This window comes from Sarcophilus harrisii, chromosome 1 (assembly GCF_902635505.1).
Source record: "Sarcophilus harrisii chromosome 1, mSarHar1.11, whole genome shotgun sequence".
NCBI classification, from domain to species: Eukaryota; Metazoa; Chordata; class Mammalia; order Dasyuromorphia; family Dasyuridae; genus Sarcophilus; species Sarcophilus harrisii.
This window is the reverse complement of record NC_045426.1, coordinates 274,830,813-274,858,680: the sequence shown is the minus strand read 5'-3', so window position 1 is coordinate 274,858,680 and position 27,868 is coordinate 274,830,813. Positions and strand designations below refer to the sequence as shown.

Sequence of the window (27,868 nt, the reverse complement as noted above, 5' to 3'; positions counted from 1 at the left end):
ATCTGCATTCAGAAAGAAGACTTTTGGCACTGATTGTGGATCACAACATAGTATTTTCACTTTTTCTGGTTTTATTTGCTTGCTTTTTTGTTTTCTTTCTCATTTTTTTCCTTTTTGGTTTTTCTTCTTATGTAGCATGATAAATATAAAAATATGTATAGAAGAATTGTACATATTTAATATATTTTGGGTTGTTAATCTCTAGGAGTGGGGGTAGGGGAAAGAGAGGGAGAAAAATTTGTAATACAAGGTTTTCCAAGGGTGAATGTTGAAAGCTATTTTTGCATATATGTTGATAATAAAAAGCTATTATTAAAAAAAACAAATAAAATCACAATTCCTAGACCAGACCCATAAAGGCAGCCAGTACATAACCAATAGTAGAACCAATAATCCAGCATTCTTTCCACTACACCATAAGGCCTCTTATTTTTACAAGAGCACATCCCTTCTCCTATTCTATTCTCTATGTTAATGAGTGAATTCACTCAGCAGATTCTGAATGAGCTCACACTTTCCTCTAGACCAAGCTATGAGGCACCATCACACAAGGCAACAAGTAATCTGAAACATGAGAGACAAGGGCAACATGAACTTGGAGAATCTCAAAAGAAAACTGTCTTCAAATCTCCTAAAAGGGCATCATATTTCCTTCTTCCACCAGCATTTCTGATGTGCCCTTGCTCATCTTGTGATGGAATACAGCAGTGGTTCTCAAACTCTTTTTCTCAGTATCTTTACGGTATTAACAACTATTGAGAATATGTCCAAAGAGTTTTTGTTTATATGGGTTACATAATAGATATTTATCATAAATAGAAAAAAAAAAACTAATTTTGAATTTGTAGACCCTCTGAAAGGATTTCAGAAACTCTCCAGGATTCACTACACCACACTTTGAGAACCACTGGAATAGAGTATGCAGGGTTATTGGGAGGGGATGGTGGCAGAATGGATGAATTAAATTTAGGTTTTTGTTAATAGTTTCTTATTGTCATCTACTTATAGTTTATTAAAACTGTATTCTGCACTTCCTAGCCTTTCTTTTCTCTGACTGAATTAGGTTTTGTTCCTAATGTGCCTCTCATTATTACCTGTCTCTTTATGATCCCATTTGGGGCTTTATTAGCAAAGATACAAAGGTGATTTTCCATTTCCTTCTCCAACTCCTTTTATAAATAAAGTAGTTATGTAGATAAAATTAAGTTTAAATTAAACTTGGACCAAAATGAGCAGAGATGACATAGCATGCTAGTGTGTGAACAACAAATTCTAAATAAATTTCAAATCTGTGAAAGAAAGAGGCGGGAAGATATAAGGATGAGTCATAATGGCCTAATTAGTGCTATATTACTTGAAAGAAAAAGTCCATGTCTGGGTAAAAAAAAAAAATACCTTGCATACAGATTTTGTGTTCATGTATGTGTGCATACATATGAGTATATGTTGTTCAGTCATACCCAATCCTTCATGAGCCATTTGGGTTTTTCTTGATGAAAGAATACACATGTACAATGTATATGCAAATACACTATATACAATCATATATATATATATATATATGTTTTATATATATACACATGTGTGTATATGTTATATATTTACCTACAATCATATGTTTGTGTATAGTAAATGTTTACATATATAATAATATATTCATATGTACCCACTCATGACCAGATCTATGGTTTCAAAGGAGCTTCTGTTAAGGAACTTTCTCTGCCACTGCAAATCAGTACTTTTCCCAATATCTCATTGTTTGAGAAAGCTGCTATAGATATTGGAGACAAGAGGTGAACGAGCTCTTCATGATCAGAAGCCAGCTGTGTATTTACTATCTCTGTCACACATACACACAGCACCAATACTCTCCCCATTTTACAGACAGAAAGGCCAGAGCTCATGGGGGTTGGGTGATTGCTCAAGCTCACACACTTAGTCTGTGTTGGAGGCAGGCTTTGAAACTCTGTGTTCCTGACACTAGGTCCTCCACACTCTATTTTGGGCCACATTGCTAGAAAGCAGTGTGTCTCCATCCAAAGAGAAATTTTGGCATGAATTTTCTCTCTATTGAGGAAAAGCCTGATAAGGAACCTTCCAAAGCCCAAATTCAAAGCTGATGAGGGAGAGAGCTAGGTTGCCTCACACACCTGCCAAAGGGCTGGGGAAGATCAGAGAGACACGACTCCTCCCCAAAGAGACTATCTTGGCTGTGTTTATCAGGGTCTTTCCTGTCCTGGCCCGTGGAAAATTGGCTAACCAACAATGGTGAGCTTGAGCTCAGCAATGTACCATGATTACATTCCAGTGATATCATTGAAAAGGGAAATGTACAGGCTCCATTTTGCCTGGCTAATTCTGCCAGGGCAGTTGAGAATGGGCAGATAGAGTTTGTTGATATTCCCAAACAGGTTCCCAAAGTCTTAGCAATCTGAGCATCAGCCTTGTTCAGCCTCATAAAATCAAAAAATGTTAGCTGGGAAAAAACCCTAGAGATCATCTATCCTTCTCATTTTACAAAGAGAAAACTGAGGTGTGAAAAGGTTAATTGTCTGAGGTTACATAATAAAGTTGTCGAAAAGCTTGGACTAGAACTTGAATCTCTCCAGACTAGATATTCTGTTCTTTCCCTATGTAGTATTATGTACATTAATTGCTTCATTACCTTAGAGGATCTGTCACTTAATTAGCGTGGCTGCTCTATTTACAGATGCAGATTATACCTTAGAAGCTGACCTTAATGAGAAGCCATAGCCTTAAAAGTCATTACCTGCTGCCAACCTTCCAATGATAAGACTTTTTTACATTTTACTAGGCTGGTCATCAGATAATGGACAGACCATTTGGACCTGCCAAATTTAGTCTCAGACCTGCCAAAGTTTGTGCTTTGCTATCAGAGCCTTTGAAAACCCCGTTCCATCTGTACACTACTGTGGTAGCAGAGGACAGTTTTCTATTCCCTTATCAGAACAAAAGCTTGAGTAGACCTCCCTGCTCTCCTTGATACCAAACTCATCTCATTGTATCTTGACCATGATATTGCATCTCCAGTCTCCATGTCTTTGCCCAGAATACATTCCTTCTCACCATCACCTAGAGTCCCCAAGAATTTAAAGCCCAGTGTCCTACACTAAAGTTTTCCTGTTCTATTCTTCCCCATCTCAGCTGCTAGTATTTAAATTAACTAGTATTTATTTTTTCTGGAATTATAAAATTAACTAGTATTTATTTTGTGTACGATTATAAAATTAACTTATTTATTTTATATATAATTTCTATGCACTTATTTATGTACAAGGGTTGTTTGGTTTTTTTTTCCTCTGAGAGAATGTAGGCACCTTCAAAGTAGGGACTCTCATTTTTTGTCTTTCTAATATATGTGAAGAATGCTAGTGGTTCATGATGGGCACTTAATAAGTTCATGGTTAATTGATTTGTGGAGTTTTATGGAATTATCAGTCTATACCTCTAAGAAGGTACTTATGTTCATTGATTTCATAGTCTGTATTTTTATACAGTTTTAGCAGGAAAAGCTAATAATTTTCAATGCCCAGACTATTTGAAATAAATATTTCAAAACCCTCCCTTGCTTAGTTCTACTATAGGGAGTCCCACATCTCTTATTTATCCTCCACTAACTGCTGAGGCAAGTTGGCCTTAATGGTAGCTAATATTTAAAGGTTACTTTAAATGGTTGGAAATGTGGGACTTGTCATGTTTTCTGTAAATCTAGTTGACTTTATGAGCCTATTTTTTTCCATTATCTTCTTCACAAGCATTCATGGGCTCTTTCCATCAATTGTACTGTTGTTTTGCCACTGATTATAACATTAATTAGAGATGAAAAATTGATTTTTTGACCACTGAAGTGACCATGACCACTTCTGTGCTTGGACTATAGTGTGAGAGGGCAAACATGGCAGAACATAATTGTTTGTGTTCTGTTTTAGGACATAAAAGCCCAAATGAAACATCCTTCCAGGCACCATCATTGGTCCCGTTTTGCCTATCATTGTTCAGACTCTTTCCCCATTACAATTCAAGGCCAAGATTTCAATGACATTTTCCAGCAGGCTCTGAAGAAGTCTTGTTTTGATGAGAGGAGAGACTTTCTGTCATTCTTTTTTTCACCTCTAGTTTTCTTGCCATTCTCTTTGAGGTCTCCTAGCTTTCACCCTTTGTTACATTTTGGAACAGTAGGATCAGAATGATATCAATGGAAAAGATCAAATATTATATCTCTTTTATTTTACAGGTCAGGAAACTGAGATCTAGAGGGATTTAAATGTCTTTTCCAAAACCATACACAGCAAATTAAAGGCAGGGACTAGAATTTAGGATACTGGATTCCCAGTTGAGAATTCCTTTCTACATGTCTCCCTTCCTCATTTAACAGACCACCCCCCAGCTTTTTTTTTTTAAATTTTGTATCTTTTCATCCTGTCTTCCTAGACTAAAAATCTAAGGTTAAAATACAATCTAGGTTTAATTCTTAACTCTACTATGTATCATGTATGCATGTCACTTTGACCAAAATATTTAATTCTGTGATCTTCAGTTCCCTCCCAATTTTAAGCCCTATGATCATATACCCTTTTTAGAAATATCATTCTGCCTCTTTTAGAAATAACCTTCTTTCCTGTAAAATGGCAATTCTCAAGGAGGCAATATAGTTTGATATTAAGATTATTAATACTAATAACCATTAGTCAAGAGTCCTGAATTCTACTCAACTTTACCCCTGATAAGCACATAATTTTAGCAAGTTACTTCATCAGTTTTCTCATATGTAAGTAGTGAAGTATAAAGAGTGCCACATTGAGACTCAAAAGATCTAAGTTTGAATCCTGACTCACTTTCTATTTGAGCGCTTTGCCAAATTTCTCCAACTCTCTGGACTTAATGATATCTCACTTGTATTCTGACAAATCTCTTTGATCTCTAAATCTGTCTTCTTATGGTTGATTAATTGTAAGGATTGGCAATTATGAATCTAGTCAAAGATTTCAGAAGGCAGAGAGGACATATAGGCTTGAAGGACAGGTGCATATTTCAATCTAGGGACACATAATGAAAAAAAAACTTTGAGACTAAGAGGTACAACAAATCAGATATCAGAAAATTTGTGTTTAAATTATGAATTTTATACTTACTACTTGTGTGTCCTTTTGAAAGGACCCTTTAGACTTCTGTTTTCTCATCATTAAAATGGGAGAGTAAAATTAGATGACATCTGTAGTTCTTTCTACTCTAAATGCTAGGTTGGATACTAGGAGGGAAGAAGGCGTGTGTCTCAGAGAACAGTGAGATAGAATGCAAGTTCTTTGGGGATAGGAACAGTTTCATGGTGATAGGGAGGTAGGAGCTGATAGTAGGCAGACTAGATCGGCATGGAAGGGAATTATAGTCGTTGGACAGGATTGAAATGATAAAGACCTGGTTTGTCCATGACAGTGACAATGAGAGAAAAGTCCAAGAAACATTCCAAAGGAAGATGTGGCAAAATATGGTGACTGACTTCACCTAGGGGATGAAAGGATTGGAAGAATCAAATATGACTCCAGAATTTATGATATGAAAGACTAGAAAAATGGTGGTTCCATTGTTAGAAATGGAACAATCCATTTTTGTTTCTCATTCTTTTCCTAAGTTTCTCTCCATTCTTCTGCCCCTTCCTCTCCAATAGAATTTACTAACCCCAAGTTTTTTGTAGATATCAGTGACTCTCAGACATGTTTTTTGGAAAATGGCACACCAGACAACATTTCATTGTTGATTAAACATGACTCTTTTTGTGAAAATGGAAACAAATTAGGATTGTAACAGCTGACTGACACAGGTGTTTCTTTGTCACAGACACCACAAATAGTTTATCGATTAGAAACTCTTGTTCCAGGGTTCTTTTGTTGAACCATCAATGTAATAATAGCCTCCTAATGATAGGCTATAAGCCTCCATGTTTAGCACTTTGACTTCACATAGGGGGTTTTTTCATTCATCTGGTTCTAATGAAGAAATGAAAGTGCATGTTTAAAGACTACCCTTGTGTTTGACCGCTGGGGAATATCTGGTGAGTGGCATTTAGAATCTCCTTTCAAATAAAATGGCCCCATTGGAATATATTGATATTCAGCTATCAGCACAGAAATAGCAAGTTTGAGACAAAACATAGCAGCAAGATATGAATATGCAGCTAGTTACTCTACTAGTAAGTGGTAATTCTGAAATGTATAATATATTGAACTATTTGGGATAGGGAGGAGATGAGGGGGAAGGCCTGAAATTGGACTGTTGAAAGGGGAAAAAAAAGAAAACTATATATTATTTTCTGCATAGTGGATATGTAAATTCCAGCTCAGGTAATTACATTCTGCCAATCTAAATTTCCCCTACTGTTTCAATGATACTCTTTTTCACATCACATTTGACATTCTCTTGGCATTAAGCCTTCTCAAGCCACAGTGTCCAGCCCACCTGAGGGATGGACAGCTACATGCTGCCCATGAACCTAAAGATTTTTCCCCATCCCTCCTCTAATGGGGATTATATAGTGAAGACAGTCTCACTAGTCATCACAATATGCATAGAAATATATAGTGCTTGCTATATACTAGACTCTTTGCTAAACTCTTGACAATGATTATCTCCTTTGATTCTCACAAAAACCTTGAGAGGTAGGTATTATTATTATCCTCATTTTAACAAATGAGGAAACTGAGGCAAACAAAGATTAAGTGATTTGCATAACTATTAAATGTTTGAGATGAAATACAATTGAATATATAACATTGCTACTGTTATTATATTCTTTTTTTTCATTCCAAAAGGGCAACAGAGTAGAAGATATTTTAATGCATGTATTCAATTCTATAACTAAAAAGAGTCTCTGGGTTTATTAACTGATAGAGGACCAGAGAATTTTTTAATTTTAATATTTCCATTGGCTATAAGCATTTGGAAGTTTTTTGCAGGAATGAGAAAGGAAAGCGTTTCAGAGAGGGGAAAAAAATATTCTATTTTAAAAGAACAATGAGGCATGGAGAGTTTTCATAAACCCCAAAGTTGGCTGAACCAATATCTCTAATTAGATGAAGGAACTATCCGCAGAGCTGTGTCTGGGCACACGGCAAGCTTCGGAAGCATTTACATTTCAGATCCAGTGGGCAGTGTGTTGGCAAGCATCCAGCATGGGGAGTTAGTCTTAATCACATTTGTTCACTTCTTCTGCCTAGAATTCTTTTATGTACCATTTCTTTGGTATTTTTGTGGAACTTGTGTTTCCCATCATATCACTTTGTCTGCTGTTGCAGGGGTCCTCAAACTTTTTAAATAGGGGGCCAGTTCACTGTCCCTCATACTGTTGGAGGGCCGGCTGTAGTAAAAACAAAAACTTTAAATAAAGAAACTTCATAGCACTGAGTGAGGGGGAAAAATGTCCTCCGCTGCCGCATCTGGCCCGCGGGCCATAGTTTGAGGACTCCTGTAAGCTTCTCTGTATGACTTTACATCTAATCCAAAGCACATTGCTTGCTACATCGGGATCCCTTAGTATGAGGACATGAGAAGAGGGAAAGGGGACTGAAGGGGGACTAGGGAGGGGAAGTTAGAAAAGGACCAGGAACTTAGTTCTTCTAGCACTATGGGGATATATTCTTCCCTAGGGCTAAAGAAACATTTGGATAGACCCAGAAAAATCCACTTTTAAGTAGGTATTTTGTTAGAGGGAAGCTTATAGACATCTAGAGAAAGGGGAGGACAAAAGAGAAAAAAAAAAAAACTTAACCTTGTGCATGCCATTTGTCAAGGTACTAAAGAAAAAATAAAGCCAATTATCCAGTCAGTCAATTAGTAAATAAGCATTTATTTTGTCAACTATGTGTCAAGCACTATGTTAAGTTTTAGGGATGGGAAAAAACAATCTCTACCTTCCAGCTCAGTCTAATGAGAAGACATAACTTGCAAACAGATATATCTATACAAAACAAGCTACAGACTGGAGAATTTAGGAATATTCAACAGAGAAAAGGTAATATAATTAAGAGAATTAGGATAGGCTTTCGGTAGGAGGGCAAATTTTTTTCTGCTCAACCCTGTGTTAGAAAATTTAGCTCACTAGAGCTCTCTGGTCCCCATTCCCTGAATATTCTAATTGAGAGTTCTTTTTTTAAAAATTCATTGTTAGAGCAGTAAGTTGGTCACATTCTTACTCCAGAAGCCAATTAGAAGTCAATATTGTATTGTGTATTTGTGTATTGTGTCATAATACTGTCTCCAAAACTATATTGGAATCTTCATGAGGGAGAGCTCTCCTAAGACAATGTATTTCACTTTTATGTGATTCCGATTATTAGAAAGGTTTAAAAAACAAAAGGTTTTTTTTTTGTTTGGTTGGTTAAATGGAGCTTAAATTTACTTCTTTGTTATTTCTATCCATCATTCCTAGTTCTGTGCCCTGATACCACTAAAAGCAAGTCATTTTATTCCCACTCTGGCAATGACAAATATAATCCAAAGCTACTCTAAGTCTAATGTTCCCCAGTCTTTTAGGGCTATTTAAAAGTGTCAAACTCAAATAGAATCAGATCCCTGTAGACCCATATTGACTTGGAAAACCACAAATTAATATTATGTATATTTTATTGTATTATTATTTATTGTATTAAACATTTACCAGTTACACATTTTAACCTGATTTTAGAAACCCTGGAGAATTTTGCTGCAGCAGAGAATTGAACCTGGAGTCTGGAAGATCTAAGTTCAGTTTCAGCTTCAGAAACTTATTAGCTGTATGAGCCTGAGCAAGTGTTTAAACTCCTGTTTGCTTTAGTTCCACATCTGTAAAATGGGAACACACTGGAGAAGGAAATGGTAAACCAGTCCAGTATCTGATATCTTTTCCAAGAAAGTCCCCTAGACAAGTCAGGTTAAAAGAGTTGGAGAGGACTAAATAATAACAACACAATTGCTGGTTTCATATAGTTGGGAGCTTGACACTTTTATATGACAGGAGATGACCAGTGGCTTGTGGTAATATCCAGAGAGGAGAGGAAGAATAATAGATTCATGGAATTAGAACTGAGAGACCTTAGAGTTATAAATGTCCTCTACTGTCTTCTAAGTGAAGAATTATTTACTCTGGATTTGGAAGTTCCATTTTAACTGCTAAATACTGCTGCTGTTGCAAACTGTTTGGGTTTGGGGGAAGGTTGGGGGAGTCTAGAGATGTTCATTCATGTTGAATATTAAATCTTTTATTCATTAATTGGAATATTTGGAAATATGAAATTGAGATGAATCATGTAAGGATAAAAGTGCTTTCTTGGTAAAGAGAAAATGTGGAGAGAATAGAAAGCCTCAGGCAAGTTTTCCTAAGACATGAGAGTTAATGCTTAATAATAATTATTATTACATTTATTATTATTATTATTATAGCTAACATTTACATAACCTTTTAATGTTTACAAAGCACTTTACAATATTATTTCATTTTATCCTCATTACAATCCTGAGAGGTAAGTGCCATTCTCATCCCTCTCTTACAGTTAAAGAAACTGAGGCAAGCAGCACTTTAGTGACTTCCTAGCATCCCACTTCCCCACCAAAGCTGATCTATGTCTACACAATTCAGAATAGCATCCCAGGATTACAAGAATACTGGTGATTTAATCAGCTCAAGTAGAAAGAAAAATCTATGGTAGTACCAGTTCAATATAGAGTTTTAGAATTTGCAAAGCCCTTCCTATACATTAGTTCATTTGATTCTCAGAACAATCCTCTGAAGTAAGTGCTACAGGTATTATTATTATTATTATTATTCCTATTTTACAGATAAGAAAAGCGATGTACAAAGAAGCTAAGTGATTTACACAGTATTCCATAGTTATTTAATGTCTGAGTAGAATCTTCCCAACTTTATGCCCAGTATCCAATTCATTTCAAAGCTTCTTAAACTGTGGGTTGCTACTTATATGGGATTGTGTAACTGAATGTGGAGTCAAAAAATTATGATTACTATCAGTAAATGTTTGGGTTTTTTTAATATCTGTTTTATATACCTATATGCTTGGGATCATATAAAACTTTCTTGGGTAAAAAGGAGTTGAATAGAAAAGGAGGAAAAAGTTTAAGAAGCCCTGCTTTGCCTATTGGCCATCCTGTGCTCACCAATTAAACCTCAAGTTACAAATGCTTTAGAGACTCACAGGCCTCTGAGACCTCTTTTCAAAACACACTATTAGTTTGCTTTCATTTTGCCTCCTGGATAGCCCTAACAGCCACTGGTGAAAGGAACATTGAGTGCAGATTGCCCTAGTAGTCCTCTGTACACTCTCTGTTAGCTTCGTCTCACTTTGCAGGAAAGCCTCCAGCTTTCCCGAGGAGGAGGAGCATTCTTGTTTCCTATCTGCATTGCAATATATTTTGACCTTGAACAAATCAGGGAGAAACATGGCAGTCTGCCCAGAAAGTATGGTGTGATCAGGTGATGTCATCACCCCATCATTTAGGGCTGCTGGAGGAGGAATAGAGGATGAAGTCGACATAGACCTGCCTTTGTGGACCCTGGAGGGGATGAGGTGGCCAATTTACAGGTTAGAAGGGAAACAGCTGTATTTCATTCATAGGATAAAGGTTGGGCTCCCTTTCTTGGACAATAACCAAACTAAGTTATTACTTAGCTCCTCCTTTGTTCTACTGAGCACCTGGGAGATAGGCTTTTTATAGTGTGATGAATAAATATGTTTGAAGAAGAAATTTTAACAAGTTATCAAGTAGGACACAAAACAAGTAGCAGGTGTTCCTTTGTTTGCTTAGGTGATGTCATTGATTAGGGAATTCCCAATGTGGAAACTCCCTCTACCAGTGTAGATCAGCTGCACGTGTCTAACATAGAGACTTCCAAGAAACCTTTGAGGCAACCACAAAGTGACTTGCCCAGCTGGCATCACTGGAAGCAGTATTTGAATCAAAAACTTTCTGACTTAGCTTTTCATTCACAATGTCAAGTGAAGTGGCAAAGTAGATTGAGTGCTGGATTTTGGAGTCTAGAAAACCTGAGTTCAAATGTGGCCTCAGATACTTACTAGCTATATGACCTTAGTTTCCTCAACTGTAAGAGGGGGGTATCATAATAGCACCTATGTAATATTATTTGTGAGAATCAAATAAAGTAATATTTGTAAAATACTTAGCACAGGGCCTAAGTAGTAGATGCTTAATAAATTCTTGTTCTTTTCCCCTCTACTTTTGCTTCCCCATTTCTAATGTAACTTTGAAATTAGAAATGTAAAATTGTCCCTTCAAAAGAGCTATTGTTGTTGATTTTTTCAGTCATGTCTGACTCTTTATGACAGCATTAGACTATAGAGTAGTTTGCTATTTCCTTCTCCAGTTCATTTTACAGATGAGGATAAACAGGATTAAATGATTAGCCTGGGGTCACACAGGATATGAGAATAGATTTGAATTTAGGAAGATTTGTCTTCCTGACTCCAGAATGGGTCCACTACAACATCTACCTTCCCTCACAAAATTGCTAAGGACATCACAAAGCCCATTCCTTATCTGTTAGAGAAGATATACATAATTTGCCAGTACTCCAGAGTCCTCAAGGAATAAATCTGATTACTTGCCAGCAATCTGATATAATTAGAGTGGGACTTTATGGTTAATGAAACGTTCTGCTGAGTATTTATCATATATTTCATATGTAGCACTCTGGTTTTCAAAGGATTAAGAACATTGAATCCTATGTTTAGGGTAGGAATGTCTCAGACACTATCCAGTTCAAGCTCCTCCCTTTACAAATTAGGAAACTGAGATCCAGAGAAGTTAATGACTTGCCCCAAAATCACACATGCTACAGCCAAAAACCCTTTGACTCTAAATCCAGTTCTTGCTCTACCATCCCATACAAAGGAAAATATACCACATATCCTCCATATAAAAGCACACTAAGTAGAATTGAATTTTCTTGTCTTTAACTAGATGACCTTTCAACCCTCAGATTATTTGATGTGATTTATGATGCTCCAAATGATAATATCAGGACCTTTCAGAACTTTGAGGTATCGTTTTGTTAGTTTTCATTAGATTTTAGCACAATCAATAAGCACTTATTATTACACACTTGCCCCGATACTGGAGGTACATACAATACAAAAAAGTAAGGAATCACTGCCCTCACCGAGCTTACATTGTAATAGGGAAACAAGAAATGTCTATGTAAGAACATACTAAATAACTTTTTGGAAAAACATAAAACAATTTAAAATAAGTTAGTGAGGGAAGGAGAACACTAGAGGAGGCTTCCTTTGGAGGAAGCAGGAAACATTGCATGTAGAAGATGGTGTTTGAGCTGGATCTCTAAGGAAATTATACATTCTTGAGGACAGAATACTTTCCAAGCATGAGGGATAGCCAGCACAAAGGTATGGAAATAAGAGAGAAAGTATGTGAACAGAGAAGGCCTTTTGGGTTTTATCACTATAGGAAAAATTAGGTTGGGATGAGGCAGTGAAGGGTTTTAAAAAGTAAACAGAAGCATTGATATTTAATCATAGTGGCAATAGGGGTTGCCCTGAAGTTAATTGAGTAAGGGAGTAACTTAAATCTGTGCTTAATGGAAATAATTTTAGTAGCTATGTGGAGGATAGGTTGGATTGGGAAGAGAACTGAGACAGGCCACTCTAGGAAGCTGAAATGGTAATCTAGAAGAGAGGTCATGAGGACTCAAATTAAGGTTGTATGAGTAGAAAGGGGGGAAATGCAAGTGATATTGTGGAGGCAGAAACAGAAAGATTTAGCACTTGATTGGATATGGGAAGAAAGGGAGAATGAAGAGGAAAGGAAAATACTGAGGTTAGATTTGAAAGAGAAACGGGTTTGGAAGAAAAGATGAGTTCTGCTTTGTATGTGTTGAATCTAAAATGTTTCAAGAGTAGCACCCGCTTCCTTTTTCTCCCCTCTTTTTTTCTCCCCCCTCCTCTCTCCTTCACTCTCCTTTTTCTCCCCCTTTCTCTTTCTGTCTTTCCAATTAATAGACATTTATTTATTTTCTCTCCCTCCTAACCCTATTGGGGGGAGCAGAAATAATCCTTGTAATAAATACACATAGCTAAGCAAAACAAATCCCCACATTAACTGTATCCCAGAATATACCTCTCATTCTGCATTCTGAGTCTATCGTCTCTTTCTTATGAGATGGGCAGCATGCTTTACCATTGCTCCTCCAAAATAGTGGCTAGCCATTGCATTAATCAAAAACTCTTGAGTCTTTGAAGTTGTTAGCTATTAAAATATTGTGATTATTGTATAAATTGTTCTCCTATTTCTACTTACTTCACTCTGCATCATTTCATACAAGCCTTTCCAGATTTTTTTAAAATCATTTTTATGTAAATTCCATATGACACAATAGAGGGATATCCAGTTTGAAATGTCCAATAGATGATTAATTTGTGATGTGTAGGAGTATTGGTCATTCTATAGTTCTGGTTTTCTGTAGCACCATAAGATTTACAAGGTTCTTTCCTTATAATACTGTTGTGAGACAGAGAGTTCAAGAATTACTAATCTCATTTTTCAAAGTAACTAAAACTCAAAAAGATATTATGTTTTGTCCAAGATCACATAAAGAGTAAGTGTCACAACCAGGGTTTTAAATACAAGATCACATTACTCTAAGTCCCATATCCTTCAGTGTTTTTTCCAGGTAAATCATCTTGTTATTGTTCTTTAGTCATTTTTCAGTCATATCTGACTCTTAATTTCTTTCTTCAGCTCATTTTGCAGATGAGGAAATTGAGGCAAATAGGGATAAGTGATTTCCTCAGGATCAAACAGCTAGTAAATGTACTAGACTTATTTTATTGGGGTTTTTTATGAAAAAGAAGTTCTTTGAAAAAGAGAAATTCTACTAAAAAATCAGACTTGAGAAATGGTTTTCCAATTATTTCAGAAGCTGTGTGCATTTCACGATTCCGTAGCATTTTTCTTGAGTACAAAATGAATCCAGTGAAAGAAGATCCAGGATGAGCTTCATCTGCTTCTTTTCACATTTGACTTCCTACTATGTGAATAAAGCATGGTCTGCCTTGTAGTTTCTAAAAAATCAGTGCATATGTCCTTGATCCAAACACTCTCTCCCCCCCTCCCACAAGGTATTTTAAAATCTGAAGCAACTGAAGAAATGTTGTGTGTGTGTGTGAGAGAGATTTGTTTTGTAAGAATTTTATTGTTTCTGTACAGCATATCATCATTCTTCATGGCTTGAATCAATTCATCTAGAGTTTTTCTGTCTGTCCCCCACAATTAAGCTTTAGTTTGCCTTCCTATTTTCTCAAGCTCTGTTCAATATGTAAGCATGATCCAGAAAGGAATATATCTTCAACCTTTTCCTCCTTTCTACTCTTTCCTACAATCCCCCTATCCTATCTTATATCTTTTATTGTCTTTTTTTTTCTGTCTTACCAAATCTCAATTAGAACTTGTTTCTTTGTGAAATCTAATTAATCTAATCAAGCATCTGAAAAAGGGAAATTTTTGCTCTTTCATCCTATTCCATACATAGGTTTTGTTCCAGTGGTTCTTAGGGTTGCTTTTTGGGCCAACATTTGCATCATTTCTTTTGCCTAAAGTTCTGTAGCTCACTTGTTCCTTTCTTTGCTTATGTGCTGTACTTCTAGACCTTCTTTAATATGGCTAATAGTTCAAAATAACCAGAAAAGGAAGGAGACAAAAACACTTCTAGGTCACTGCTTCCTCCCAAATGATCCATCTGAGAAATATAGATTAAAAGCTGATTTTTCCTCTCTTTTTTGGAGAGATTGAGGATATTAGGATATTCTATGTAGTCAGGTTCTATTGATGTGTTAATTTTGAACAGATTTTTTTCATTTTTTCTTGTTGTTTCACCATTGAGGGTGGAAGAAAAGGGATATATCCAGCAGTGATGGTAACATAAAAGCAAGTAGTAGCAATAAATATTTTAAAATAAAAATATTTCCCAATGTGTCTCTTACACACATACACACACACACACACACACATATTTTTGAGAGAGACAGAGAAAGAACAAGAACCCAAATGTCCCATGCATCCCAGGATATACTGATTTTGTTTCTAAAAGATAGCCCAAACTCCCCAAATCTGAATTAAAATTTATAGGGAAGAAACATTTCCCCCAGTACAGCAGCTGTTACACTTGGCAAGACAAAAGCCATGAGAACATTGAGTTAGGCTGAAGTTCTGTTGACCTGAAAAGTATCTATAAAAGAATGATCATGGTTATGTATGAGTTCCAGGAAAAGCAACAGTTATTTTCTGATCATCTTTTGATACCATGCAATGTGGTCCAGTGGAGGGGCCACTGATTTTGGAGTTAAAGGAGTAAAGTTAAGGTCCCACTTCTGATTTTCAGAACCAATATGACCCTGATGAAAAGCATCACTCTTCCCAAATCTTTGTTTTCTCATCTGTAAAATGGGAAGGGGACTGGAGTAGGAAAGAGTCATATATTCCTTCCAGCACAGAGCAGTCAACAAACATTTATTTTGTGTTTATTATATGCCAAGCATTGTGCTGAGGATTCAGAGATAACCCAATGAGCAGATTATTGAGCACACTCTGCTCCCTGGTTAAGAAAATCCTCCACAAGAATCCTGTCTCTCAACTCCAAGTTGGATCAGTATATTGTTATTTACATTTACTTTTCAGCCATGTCCTATTCTTTGTGACCCCATTTGGGATTTTTTTTTGGGGGGGAAAGATATTAGAGTAGTTTTCCAGTTCCTTATCCAGTTTATTGAATTGTCCAGGGTCACACTATTAGGAATTAAGAGAGGCCAAATGTGAACTAAGGAAGATAACTTCCAGACTCTAGCCCTGGCGCTCTATACACTGCAGCAGTCAGCATAGTATAGTGGATAAAGTGCTGAATTTAGAGTAAAAAATAATCTAAGTTCAAATCCCATCTCAGATATTTACATAAATAACTTGCCATATAACTGATCAGGTGATCAAAAATCATGATTTTTTTTTTAAAGAAATGGAGGTGAAAGGAACTTAGAGGTTCTCCAATCCAGTTCCCTTATTTCATAGATGAAAAAACTGAGACCCAAAGAGGAGAGGCTTTCCAGCTTATTCTCAGGTAATTAGACTCTAGGATTCTCCAAATTGAGTTGCCTTTCCACTGCACTAATTCTACATCAATCTTCTTTCCAGTGAGTATGCCGGTGCCTCAGTTTCTTCATCTGTAAAGAAAGGGAATTGGATTTAAATTCTTTCTAGCTCTAAATTCCTGTGATGCTCCAAATCCCTTCTGCTCTTAATCAGTAAACATTTTAAAGGATCTACAATGCGCCTGACACCATGACAGGTACATCAGGATACAAGGACAAAACTTAGACTATCCCTTCTCTCAAGAAGTATTACTCCAACTTTTTCCTGGTGTGTTTTTGTGGCTACCAGGGCCATATTGTGCCGTTTGCTATTTCTTCCCCCTCACCTCAGCTATTGGAGCCAAGTAATGTAATGTCAGCCGTGGCTGAAAATCCCTTCGCTATTAGGAGACAGATGGGCACCAGCTGGAGCTGCCTCAGGCACAGTGAGACATGATAGCCATGTCCCCCCTCTGCCTCCCACATGAGCTTGGCAGACTTGCTCATTTCAGCCCATTTCAGTTTCCCTCCACACTCCTAGGTCTCGGCTTATAGCCAGGAATCTCTTGTGTTTTGGGGAAACAGTTGAGACCCTATGGTAAACTAGATATTATAATCAAGTCTGTGCTAAAGGACTGGAATGGTCTCATAAGTGACCCATTGAGACATCCATCCTTATTGCCACAAGTGAGGCAACATTTCTCAGGATCTTCTCTAGTTCCCCTTATTTCTACAAAGTCTTCTCTCCAGATGCAGCTCCCAGGTCTGAAATAAGTACCCAGAGATATCATTGCAGTCTAGAAGGCACTTGGACTGTGACCTTATGGATGCTAGAGCCCATTGAAAAGCAGCTGGAATTCTATTTGTTTTTGTTTTTCCCAAAGAGATAATCTCTTCATACTAATATTACCCATAGAAAGCACTTATCACAGAACGTAAAGAAACCTATAAGTGGGGAGACCTGCCCATGTTTATTTCCACTGTTTCAGGGTCAAGGTCCAGTATGTCTCACGGGCTGATGAGACCAGTTTGAACTCAGAAGACTACCATAGCTTGGGTACAAAGAGTCCATATGAACATTTGGAGTGGAATGAACAGTAGATTTTTGGGAAAAGGTCGACTGTAACAAAGCTTGTCAAAGGTTTAAAATTATGATTTAACTCAAGTTCCCCCCAGCCTGATGGTGCCAGATCTCACAAGTTCACCTTAGCTCTTCTGACTCCCTAATCACCAGATGCCCACTTTTAGCTCTGAGGTATCCCATCTGTTCCCATCCTGAGTGATTATATTCTGGACTGTAAGAGAACTGGTCCTACCTGTTCCAATATTGGGGAATTTCATTCCAAGGCCCCAGAGCAGCCAGCAGGCAGCCCTAGAACAAGCCAGCCTGCCAAGCCATTCTCACCACTTATTACTGACATACTGAGGGACCAAGGTATTCCTGGATGTCTGGGATCAGGGTGGTTTTGTTTGTTTAATGCTTTTCTTCTTGTAAAACTAGCTGCCCCGTGGCTGTGGGGGCACTGGGAGATGAACTCGGCGCTGTCATTTTGGCCTTAACTACAACAGAGGCAGACAACTACTCAACACTTCTACCAACCTCATATTCAGCCAACAGACCTACCTCATTTAACTGTGACTCAGATAACTCTTCACTGCACCATATTTTGTCTAACCAGCCTGGGTATCTGAGACTAATTCAGCATCTGGGCTTCTGTCCACTTTTTCCTATGAATCTGCCTCCTCAGAGCTATTAAAGGGAGACCAGGACTTCAGACCGGTCTGCCTTTCACTCATAGGATTTCAGGAAAGTTGCTCCTCTTTTCTGGGTCTTCTTTTTGACTTGTTTTTAAAATAAAGGGGACTGAGTTTTTCTTGGCCCTTCCAACTTGAAAAAGTCTACAACTAGTTTGTCACTCTCTCTTCCCTTGGATCCACTGGTCTGCCATCCAGGACAGAGCTTGATTTTGTAAGGGAAAAATCCAAACAAACATTAAATCAAAAATAAATGAAGAGGCCTAGATTCTAGTCCCAAATTGCTTAATATCCCCAGGCAAATTTCTTCTTCTTTAAATTTAATGGAGATGTATAATTCTTCTCCTAACAGTTATTGATGATATTTTTATAATACTTTGAGCACTTTATGTCATATTATCTTATCTGGGCCTCTCAGCTGACCTATGAAGTAGATAATATAAATATTTTGGAACCCATTTTACAGATTTTACAATTAAAATTGGAGGTTAAAGAAATAAATGATGTTTTCCCACAGTGACAGTGCCTGTTTAATTTTTCTGACTGTTAGCCCAGCACTATGTCCACTATGTACCAAGATGTCACTACCTATCCACCTCCAGAAGTTGCAGCATTTTAGGGAAATGTAAAACATTTACAGACTCAGGTTTTTAATTTCAGTGTTATTATTAAGCAATCAATCAGCAACCATTTTTTAAAGTACTCACTATGTTCCATGTATTGTTAGGTGCTGAGGATGCAACAGAAAAGATGAAAAAATCCCTGTCCTCAAGGAGTTTTCCCTTTTTAGGGGTGGGGAGAAGCAACATGTATTAAGTAAGTCTACACAATAATAAATGCAACGTGATAAAAGGGCATTAGAAGCTGGAGGGAATCATAGAAGACTTTGTGTACAAAGTAGTGTTTAAGCTGAGTCTGAAAGGAAATATAGAATTTTAGAATTCCAAAAGATGAGAAGGGAAGGTGTTCTAGGCATGGAGATAGAAAATGGAGTACCATATGTGAGGGAAAGCAAAAAATGCCAATTTAACTGGACCACGGAGTGTAAGAAAAAAGTTAAATAATTTTTTCTTAATAATTCAGGAATGGTATGTTGAAGGTTGTGGAGATTTTAAAATTCTGGAGTGTTGTACATTCATTCAGTCATGTCCAACACTTTATGACCTTGTGAACCACAAAATCCTAACTCTTCTGTCCTCCACTATCTGACAAAGTCATGAAAAAAAAATTGTTGTTAATTAATGTCCAACTTTTCATGACCCCATGTGGGGTTTTCTTGGAAAATGTATACTGGAGCAGGTTGCCATTTCCTTCTTCAGTGGAGTAAGGCAAATAGGATAAGTGACTTGCCAAGAGTCATATAGCTAAGTGAGTGTCTTAAGTCAGATTTGAACTCATCTTTCCAACTGCAGGCCTACTAGTCTCTATTGAGCCATTTAGCTATCTACAAAATTCTGGGATAGTTTATATTAAAGGGTTACTGTTAATAAAAGCTTATTATTATATTAAAGATCTATTAGGAAGAGCAGAAAAATAAATGTATCATGGGTCTATCTTCTGTTCCCATTATATTTCTGGGATGCCTCACCTTTCCCCAGTTGCATTTTACCTTAGTTACCCTACTTGAAGAGAAAGTGGTAAATACTGACTTGCTTTATTCTAAGCTGTTTATACTGTCTCCCTTCTGAAAACCTTGTGGCATTTAACAACAGAGAGTTGGTTTTCCAAGAAGGGGTTGTAGAGGTTAGGAAGAAATACAATTAGCTGTCAGACTATCTGCCTGATTTTCATTATTATAGTGTCCTTTCTGGATACCCACCTTGTTATTGTCTGTGCCTGGAGTTAGAGTGAACGTGTTTGCCTAATGCCGGAGGCTAGAGCAGCTAAACAGGCTAGTGCCACCAAAATGGAGCCTGTTCTATTTCTGTCTCTGGGTGATCCAGTATCCATGCCACTGGCGAAAGGAGACAGTCAGAAATCTAGCACTGAACTCCAGAAGTGAGAGATAAGTTGGGCATCTGGCTAGCATAACCCATACATTTTACAGACAAATAAACTGTGGAACAGGGAAGATGAAATGGAGCACAGGCATGATGAACTCTAGGGAATTCCGAGATTCCCTTGATTTCATAAAACTTTCGGGAATTAGAAAACCTGATCACCAAGGATATATTTACATAAGACAGAGTAGTGTGGGAAATTTAATAGGTGTCTCTCCCATTAGAATGTAAACGTCTTGAGCATAGGATCCATGTTTTAAACTTTTTTTTTTTTTTTTTTGGTATCCCCAGTACTTAACACAGAATGATTACTAAGATGTTAACTATTCTGGTCAGTAGAGAAACAAAACAAAACAAAACAAAAAACTTCATAATTTCACTTCTAAAGTTACTTTTTTTTAAAGAACAAATTCCATTTTACCATTAAACAAAATATTTTATTGCCAGATCCTATGCTTCCTTACCTTTACCCTTATCCTTTCATAGACTTTGTCTAACACTTACATTAGCTATTTCTCCTTTGTGCATCATTCTGGATGCAAGTCTTGGAGAAAAGGTTTGCAAAACCTAAAGAGTTATTAACCTTTTTTTTTTTTTTTGGTGGTGGTGGTGGTGGTGGTGGAAAAGCAGAAAAAAAGGAAAGTGCATATAGCAGTTAATTTGTTCTTGTTGTTGTTGTTGTTATTTAATCCTGACTCTGTAACACCATTTGGGATTTTTCTTGGCAAAGAGACTGGAGTGGTTTGTTATTTCCTTCCCCAGTTCATTTTTATAGGTGAGGGAACCATGACAAACAGGATTAAGTGACTTGTCCAGGGTCCCAGAATTAGTAAGTGTCTGAGGCCAGAACTGAACTTGTGAAAATGGGTCTTCCTTATTCCATCCTCCATGTTCTATCTACCAAGTCACTTAGTTGCCATTCATTTTACAGATTAGTAAATTAAGATCCATAGAGGTGAAATGACTTTGCCAACCTCCCACAAAGAGGAAGCATTTCTTCCAACCCCCTCATTTGAAGTTAAATGTTTTGGTAAAGCTGAACCAGTTTATAAGCATCTCTTCCAATACCATCTTTTTTCACATGGGGTAAGTGAAACCCAAGGAAAGTGTCTTATCCAGGGTCAAACAGGTAGGAAACTCAAAGATCACATTTGAACTCAAGACTTCTAGGAGCAACTAGGAAGCTAAGAGTAGAGTGCCATCCCTGGAGGCACCTGAATATAAATCTGACCTCAGATACTATGAAGCCATGTGGTCTTGGAGAAGTCACTTAACCCTATTTGGCAACATTTCCTCATCTGTAAAATGAGCCAGAGAAGGAAATGGCAAACCATTCCAGTATCTTTATACAGAAAATCCAAATAGGGTTATAGAGAATCACGACTGAACAGCAACCTCTGACTCTAATGACAGTTCTCTTTCACTGTGTCCTCAAGGTACTAATTATCAAATGACTTAAATATTATGTAGGTCGTTATAGAACGGAATTGAACATCAGCCTGATTTTGTTTCTCCGAGTAAAGATTTATGGAAAGCTAAAAGTTAACATTAAGGATCAATGTTTTATAAATAGGAAAAAGCAAAAGAAATATCTACCCTTTTCCCTTTCTCTGGGGAAGTATTAAGAATGGTTCCTTTCCTTAGCAGAAAACCAAACTCTTTTATCCTGCACACTCATTATTTGAAAAACTTCTTTTCTGGAAAAGTTTTGCCTTGTAATTGTTTTCTTGGTCCCTAAGCCCTTTTTTCTCCCCCCAAGATGTCAGCTTTTAAAATTACTTCAAGTAGAAGCATCACTAAGTAAATTTACTAAATGCCTACTTATCCTGCTAAAATAGGGAATCACCAAGATAGCTAATATAGAAATCTGAATAACTTATTCCACAGAAAGGCCATTTTCTGGAGCCACTGAAGGTCAGAGCCCTGTCTCCAGCTCCTGTAGTACAGTCATTTTTGACTGATAGAAATATTGACATTCTAATTGTTCTTATTGAATGATTGTCTCACTTTTTTGTCTTTGCATTCCCAGAACTTAGCAAGGTGCCTAGCCTATTGTTGTTTGTCTATTTTAACCTGATTGACTCATTGCGACCCCGTTTGAGGTTTTCTTGATGAAGACCACAAACCCTCAATGTTAGAAGAGGGAGAAGATTAGACACAGAGGTAGAGTTTCAGGAATATTTGAGCTTCCATATGAGCTGGGTAATCTTGGTCAAGAGCATAAGTGTAGACTGTGAAGGGAGGCAGGCTATAAGAAATATCATTATCAGCAAATATTATTAAATGTTTTATTTGGGCAGGATACTGCTAAATATTAAAGTTGTCATCACTGCTCCTGAGGAGCTTAAAATCCAGTTTGGGAGGGTGGCTATTAAAAAATAGATAAGCAATGTTAAATGCCAGAGTGGAGGTTTTATTGAAGGCAAAGAGGTAAGACTTCCATGTTTGTTAGATGTTTTCCATGATACCAGAGCAATGCTAAGTCACTCTTTCAGTGAGATCTAGGAAATATTATCTTTTAGGTTCTGTTTGGGCCACTGAAAAAAAGCAAAGGTTTGTTGTACCACTGATAGAGTAAAGCAAAACATTGGGGGATTCCTAGATGGGGTAGGAAAATAAACTTAAAAAAAACAATCTAGAAATTCTTTATCATTCTGTTCTGTACTTCTTTGAATATGTCCAAATTATAATAATACCTAAATAATAATTAGAATATATCAAAGCTCTTATAAAAAAAATCATGAAACTTGCACCATGCCAAAACCATGATTCTGAACCTAAATTCTCATAATTCAGTACTATAGAAAACAAAGGACTTCACTTCACTTCCCACCTCATAAATTTACTACGTAGGTGACCTTACATAAATCATTTAACTTCTGAAGACTTTAGTTTCTTCCTTGTAAAGTAAAGAGGTTGTTCTAGATAGTTTTTAAGGTTCCCTCCAAGTCTAGATATATGTCACTTAACATTTTTAGGCCTCAGTTTCCTCATCTATTAAATTAGGAAATTGGTCAAGACAAAGTATCAGCAGACTTTGGCCAAAGGGCTAAATCTGGTTTTCTACTTGTTCCCTATCTAGATGGTTTTTGAGGGTCCTTATATTTCTGATTCTTTCCTCATTCCTCAACCATAAAATAAATGATAAGGTTCAGGTAGATAGCTTCAGTAACCCCTTCTATGTTATATGGTCCTTTGTAGGAAGTACTCAAATTTGGATTAAATTACCTGCCTCTCTTCCCCCACTCCCTTACAGCATCACTTGGAAGTATGAGTGATAAATTGTTAAATCCTTGATATGAGCTCAGTTTACTTCTCAAACCAAAGTATGAAAGTCAAAAGGTAGTATCTGTTCATGTCATAAATTGATATTTGATCAAATAATGGGACTGTTGGTTCTCTGTATCAAAAAAAAAAAAAAAGCTGGGGATGGTTTGGGAATGTGCATAGTTTGAAAGGTAATATAGGAAAGGGATAAGGGGAAAAACTGAGACTTTTTGGATCTTGCAGGCCAGCAAAACTCTTCCAGCTACTGAATATACAGGTTATCTCTCTTTCCTTAAGATGCACCCTAAATTCCACTTTGTCTTTGACTAGCTGTGGGTCAGGAAACTTATCTTGATCCTTTAGTTACCAATTTTTTCTTTGATCAGAATAAATAAAAAGATAGAACTGACTCCAAATGATTTCAAGTTCCTTGGAGGATATTGATTTTTTTTTTCTCTTTCTGGTTTGTTTCCCCAGAACAAATGACCAGTTGGTGGCATTTCTCTCTCGATACCGGGACATGAACTTCTTGAAGTCACATGGCCGAGACAATGCAAGGTACTATGGTTTTTATTTTAAACTTTTGGAAAAACTGGCATGACTATAAGATGGGCCATTCTCTTCTTTCCTGTTTGCCTAAGGGTTTGAAATAAGAATATGCTGCATGAATCCTATACAAATGATTGGCAGCCCGTGTTCTAATTGGCTGAATCAGCTTACCAATGGGACTGAACTAGAACTAGATGTGAGGGGAAAGTGTCTACCAAAAAAGGAGTTATCACCTTCCCAATTTTCCCAGTCCCATGATCACCCTTAAACCCCAGAGTCCTCTTACCAAAATCTTTAATAAATCTTGACACTCATACATAAAGCAAGGCTTAAGTTGCCACCATCAGCTGGGACTCAGGTAATTTAGATCAATTAAGCACACTAATTCAGTATTAATTTAATAGTAAAATGTGCTAATATGCCACTTGTCCGCTCCTCAGAGTAATGTTCTTCTCTTTATTAGCCGAAACAGCGTCTGCTGCATATATAAGTACAAGAGTTCTTCTCCCATATAACATGACTCAAGAGTCTGGCCCTCTCTACTGCCAGAGCATTTATGACCTTTGCCAGAAGAGTCGTGGTTCCTAATTCTTCTCAACTGGAGGAGAGACCTTGGAAAGAATATCAGGGTACAGACTGACCAGGGCAAGCAGCTAAAGCAGGGCTGGCCCTTAGGCATGATTACTTACATGACAGAATCTCTCTACCTCATTAGAAGGAACTGAGTTTCTTTTAAAGTCTTCCGGACTCACACCCACTGATCTTTTACTGCCTCTTTTCCATCCTAACCACACACACCCCTTTGTCCACAGCTTTTCATAGCCATGGCCAGAAATCCCTTTTTCCCCAACCCATCCTTTTCTTTTTGAAATTTCCCTCCTGTATATTTTAGAGCCAATATCTCTGAAATTTCCAGGATCATCCAACTCCTAGGTAACACACATCACTTCTCACAGAGCCCTGAAGGTGGTAGCCCCCCCAATCTTATGAGGAGAGAAGAAAGGATAATGGAGGGAATTTCTAGGCCAAGTAGAATGGTATCCCATTGGGCCAATGGAAGGAGGCATTTTAAGGTAGGGGCCCTCACGAGTCCTCTTAAATCACAATGTATGTACAGCAAGTTGCCAACCAAGAGAGCAACCCCTCAGGTGAATCCTAACTTTTAGGAAGAGATGTACATTTGACTCTAGCATAGGGAAGATGGGAGAAGAAAGCAATGGAGGAAAAAAAAGTTCCTTTACATTTTTAATTATTCAGGATGTTCATTATCATCAAAAATTTTTTCAGCAAATAATCTATTTTCCACCTTAGTTCCAATTTTTTTACTTCCTAATTGCTACCAATATAATAAGTGCCACCTTCCATTATATACTTCTGGTAATCCCAGCTTTTCAGTTTGCTGATTGTGAAACCTTAGACAAGCCATGGTACCTATAACTACTTGCTGATTTGATTTTTCTCTGGTCCTTACTTTTCTATAAAAAAGGAAACATGTACATATATATTTACATACATATGTTTTCACATACACGCAAGTAGATAGATAGATGCTCATGTACACACTTTTTTTTTTTCTTTTTAGTCATTTCAGTCATATTCAACTCTTTGTGATCCCATTTGGGGTTTTCTTGACAAAGATACTGATATGGTTTTCCTTTTCCTTCTCCAGATCATTTTATAAATGAGGAAACTAAGATAAACAGGATTAAGTGACATGCCCAGGGTCACACAGTGATGAAGCATGTGTAGCCAGATTTAAACTCAGGAAAAGGAGTCTTTCTGACTCCAAGCCTGTCTTTTTCTCTCTCGCTGTCTTTCTCTCTCCCCTCTTTCAGTCTCATTGTCTCTGTCTCTCTATATTTCTCTCTCTCTCTCTCTCTCTCTCTCTCTCTCTCTCTCTCTCGGTGTGTGTGTGTGTGTGTGTGTATGTCTCCCTGTCTCTCTTTCTATCTCTTTCACACATACACATAATCTATCTTTGCCTCAGACCCCTCAACTATAAAATAAGGATCATAGTAACACCTTACTCAAAGGATTCTTGTGAAAATCAAATGAGGTAATATTTGCAAATCTCTTACTATGGTATATGGTATATAGTAGGTACTTAATAATAGCTTGTTCCCATCTCTTCCATTTACATATAATCTCCCCTACCCACACATACACACATAATTATAGTAAGTCTATGATTTTGTAATTTATAATGATTTTATTAAAAGGAGAGAGATAGAGAAAGTGAGAAGAAATAAGGAGAGAAAACATTCAAGGAAAAGAAAAAAACGTGCAGTGTGCTTAGAATTTTATATGTTCATTAATTTCTAATTTCATGTGGCTTATAATAGCCACAATGACCTTCTGTTACCATCATCTGTGTTTATTGCCCAATTTGAGCTTCCAATTCTCAACTTGAGAAGCTAGCATGAAGACTATCTAACATTTTAATGACATCCAATTGGCCCTGGCTGTTCTAGTAATTAAATGGGGGTATGTTTGGTTAAATATTTTCCCTCTCTTTTCCTCAAAATAAGGAACCAAGTGTATTGAAAAATATTTTGCATAATTATAACCCCTTAAGCAACCTTTGTGAATCAATAGATAAGCAAGCACTGCCCAGCAGGTAGCTTTTCAAGCTGGCAAGAGCCAAGCTTTGTATACAGGCCCTGATTCTCCAAAGTTTAAATGACTCCGGTCTTTTGCTCAGGGAGCCAGAGAGAGGTTTCCAATGGACCAGCTTTAAATTGAAATGTTCTTATGGATACTTTAGCAGTCCATTTCCAGATGAACAAAAAGCAAGCTTTCTCATCCAAAAAGAGGTTTGTTTGGTACCCCTCTCCCTGCCCCACTACATTTTTTTCTGTTTCAACTAATCAAGGATTCTATCCCTTGTCCTTAGGGCCATCCAAGTAGCTTCTTCTTGATACTCATAATTGTGCTCCTTCCTTTGAATCCATGAGTATCTCTGGACCAGGGCCTAAGTACGATCCTCCCTGCCCATAGCTTTAAGTGCTCACTCATGAAGCAGGAGCAGAAAGAGCAATGGAGCCCCGAACTCTCTATCCATCAAAGCACTTAACACAATATGCAAAGACAAGGATGGTCATAAAGCCTGTTTCAACAAGCAAAGTCCCACATGGTACCCAGTGGTTTCAGTTCCTGGGCAGATGCAGGAATCATGAGAGAGCAGGAGGCATGGGGCATGCCTCCATAGTGACTGCCTTGCTTTCACATTTTCTTGCCTTTCTTTAGCATCCCTCCTCATTTATCCTGTCTCATTGAGCAACCTTGTTAATACAAAATTCTTTAGTTCATGATTCAATGTCATAAGCATCATTGAGGGGCACCTGCTAAGCCCCTAACTCATTTGCTCTTTCTTTGATGCATGCCCTCTGCCAGTGTTTTTGAGGATCACAGTTGTTGGCCACAAAACCAGACCCTATTAAGCCAGAAAAGACTGATTTGAAGCCCTCATAGGTGGAAGGTGTCTTGGTCTGAGTGCCATATCTGTGCTCACTCATGTTTAACAATTCCCATAGATGAGATGCTTTTTTATTTAAAGCCTTCTCCCTGAGCTCTCAGCCACTTTCCATTTGTTGTCTTCTTGTGAATCCGGTCACAAAACTCTACAGAACAGCCAGTCCTTTATCCACCTGAAAATAGCCTATTTGTTTAAATTCATCTATATTTCTCAGAGCACTTAAAAGTAGCCAAAGATCTTAAGCGTTTTTCCCCCCAAAGACAGACTCTGTGTGTGTATGTGTGTGTATGTGTGTATGTGTGTGTGTTGTGTGTGTGTGTATGTGTGTGTATGTGTGTGTGTTGTATATGTGTGTGTGGTGTATGTGTGTGCATGTGCAGACTCTTATCTCTCAATCTTAGGGATATTATGAGAACAGACCCATCAAGGCCTTAGAATTTAACCTTGGCTGTATTCAGTAACCAGCCAATCCCATCCCTCCATCCTGTACTGACCAATTACTGTTTAATGTGCCCATAAAAGGATATTTCTTATTCCAATTGCAGTCACATTTTTTTAACCTTTTCCTTAACTGCTTAATATGGCCCATCTCTTTGCTGCCTCTGAGGTCTATTTGTTTAATGATTTTTGAAGTTGGAATCTTAAACTGAATAGATTACTGTTAA

The 27,868-nt window shown here is 37.3% G+C and overlaps 1 protein-coding gene across 1 annotated transcript in view; it reads left to right on the top strand.

Annotated features, from left to right (window-relative positions):
• The window catches only part of XYLT1 (xylosyltransferase 1), a 414,523-nt gene that overhangs the window by 315,192 nt on the left and 71,463 nt on the right, over nt 1-27,868 (top strand). The window contains exon 6 of the mRNA XM_031942799.1: nt 23,657-23,737. Coding sequence (XP_031798659.1) covers nt 23,657-23,737 — 81 coding nt within the window. The remainder of the gene's footprint in view (nt 1-23,656; nt 23,738-27,868) is intronic.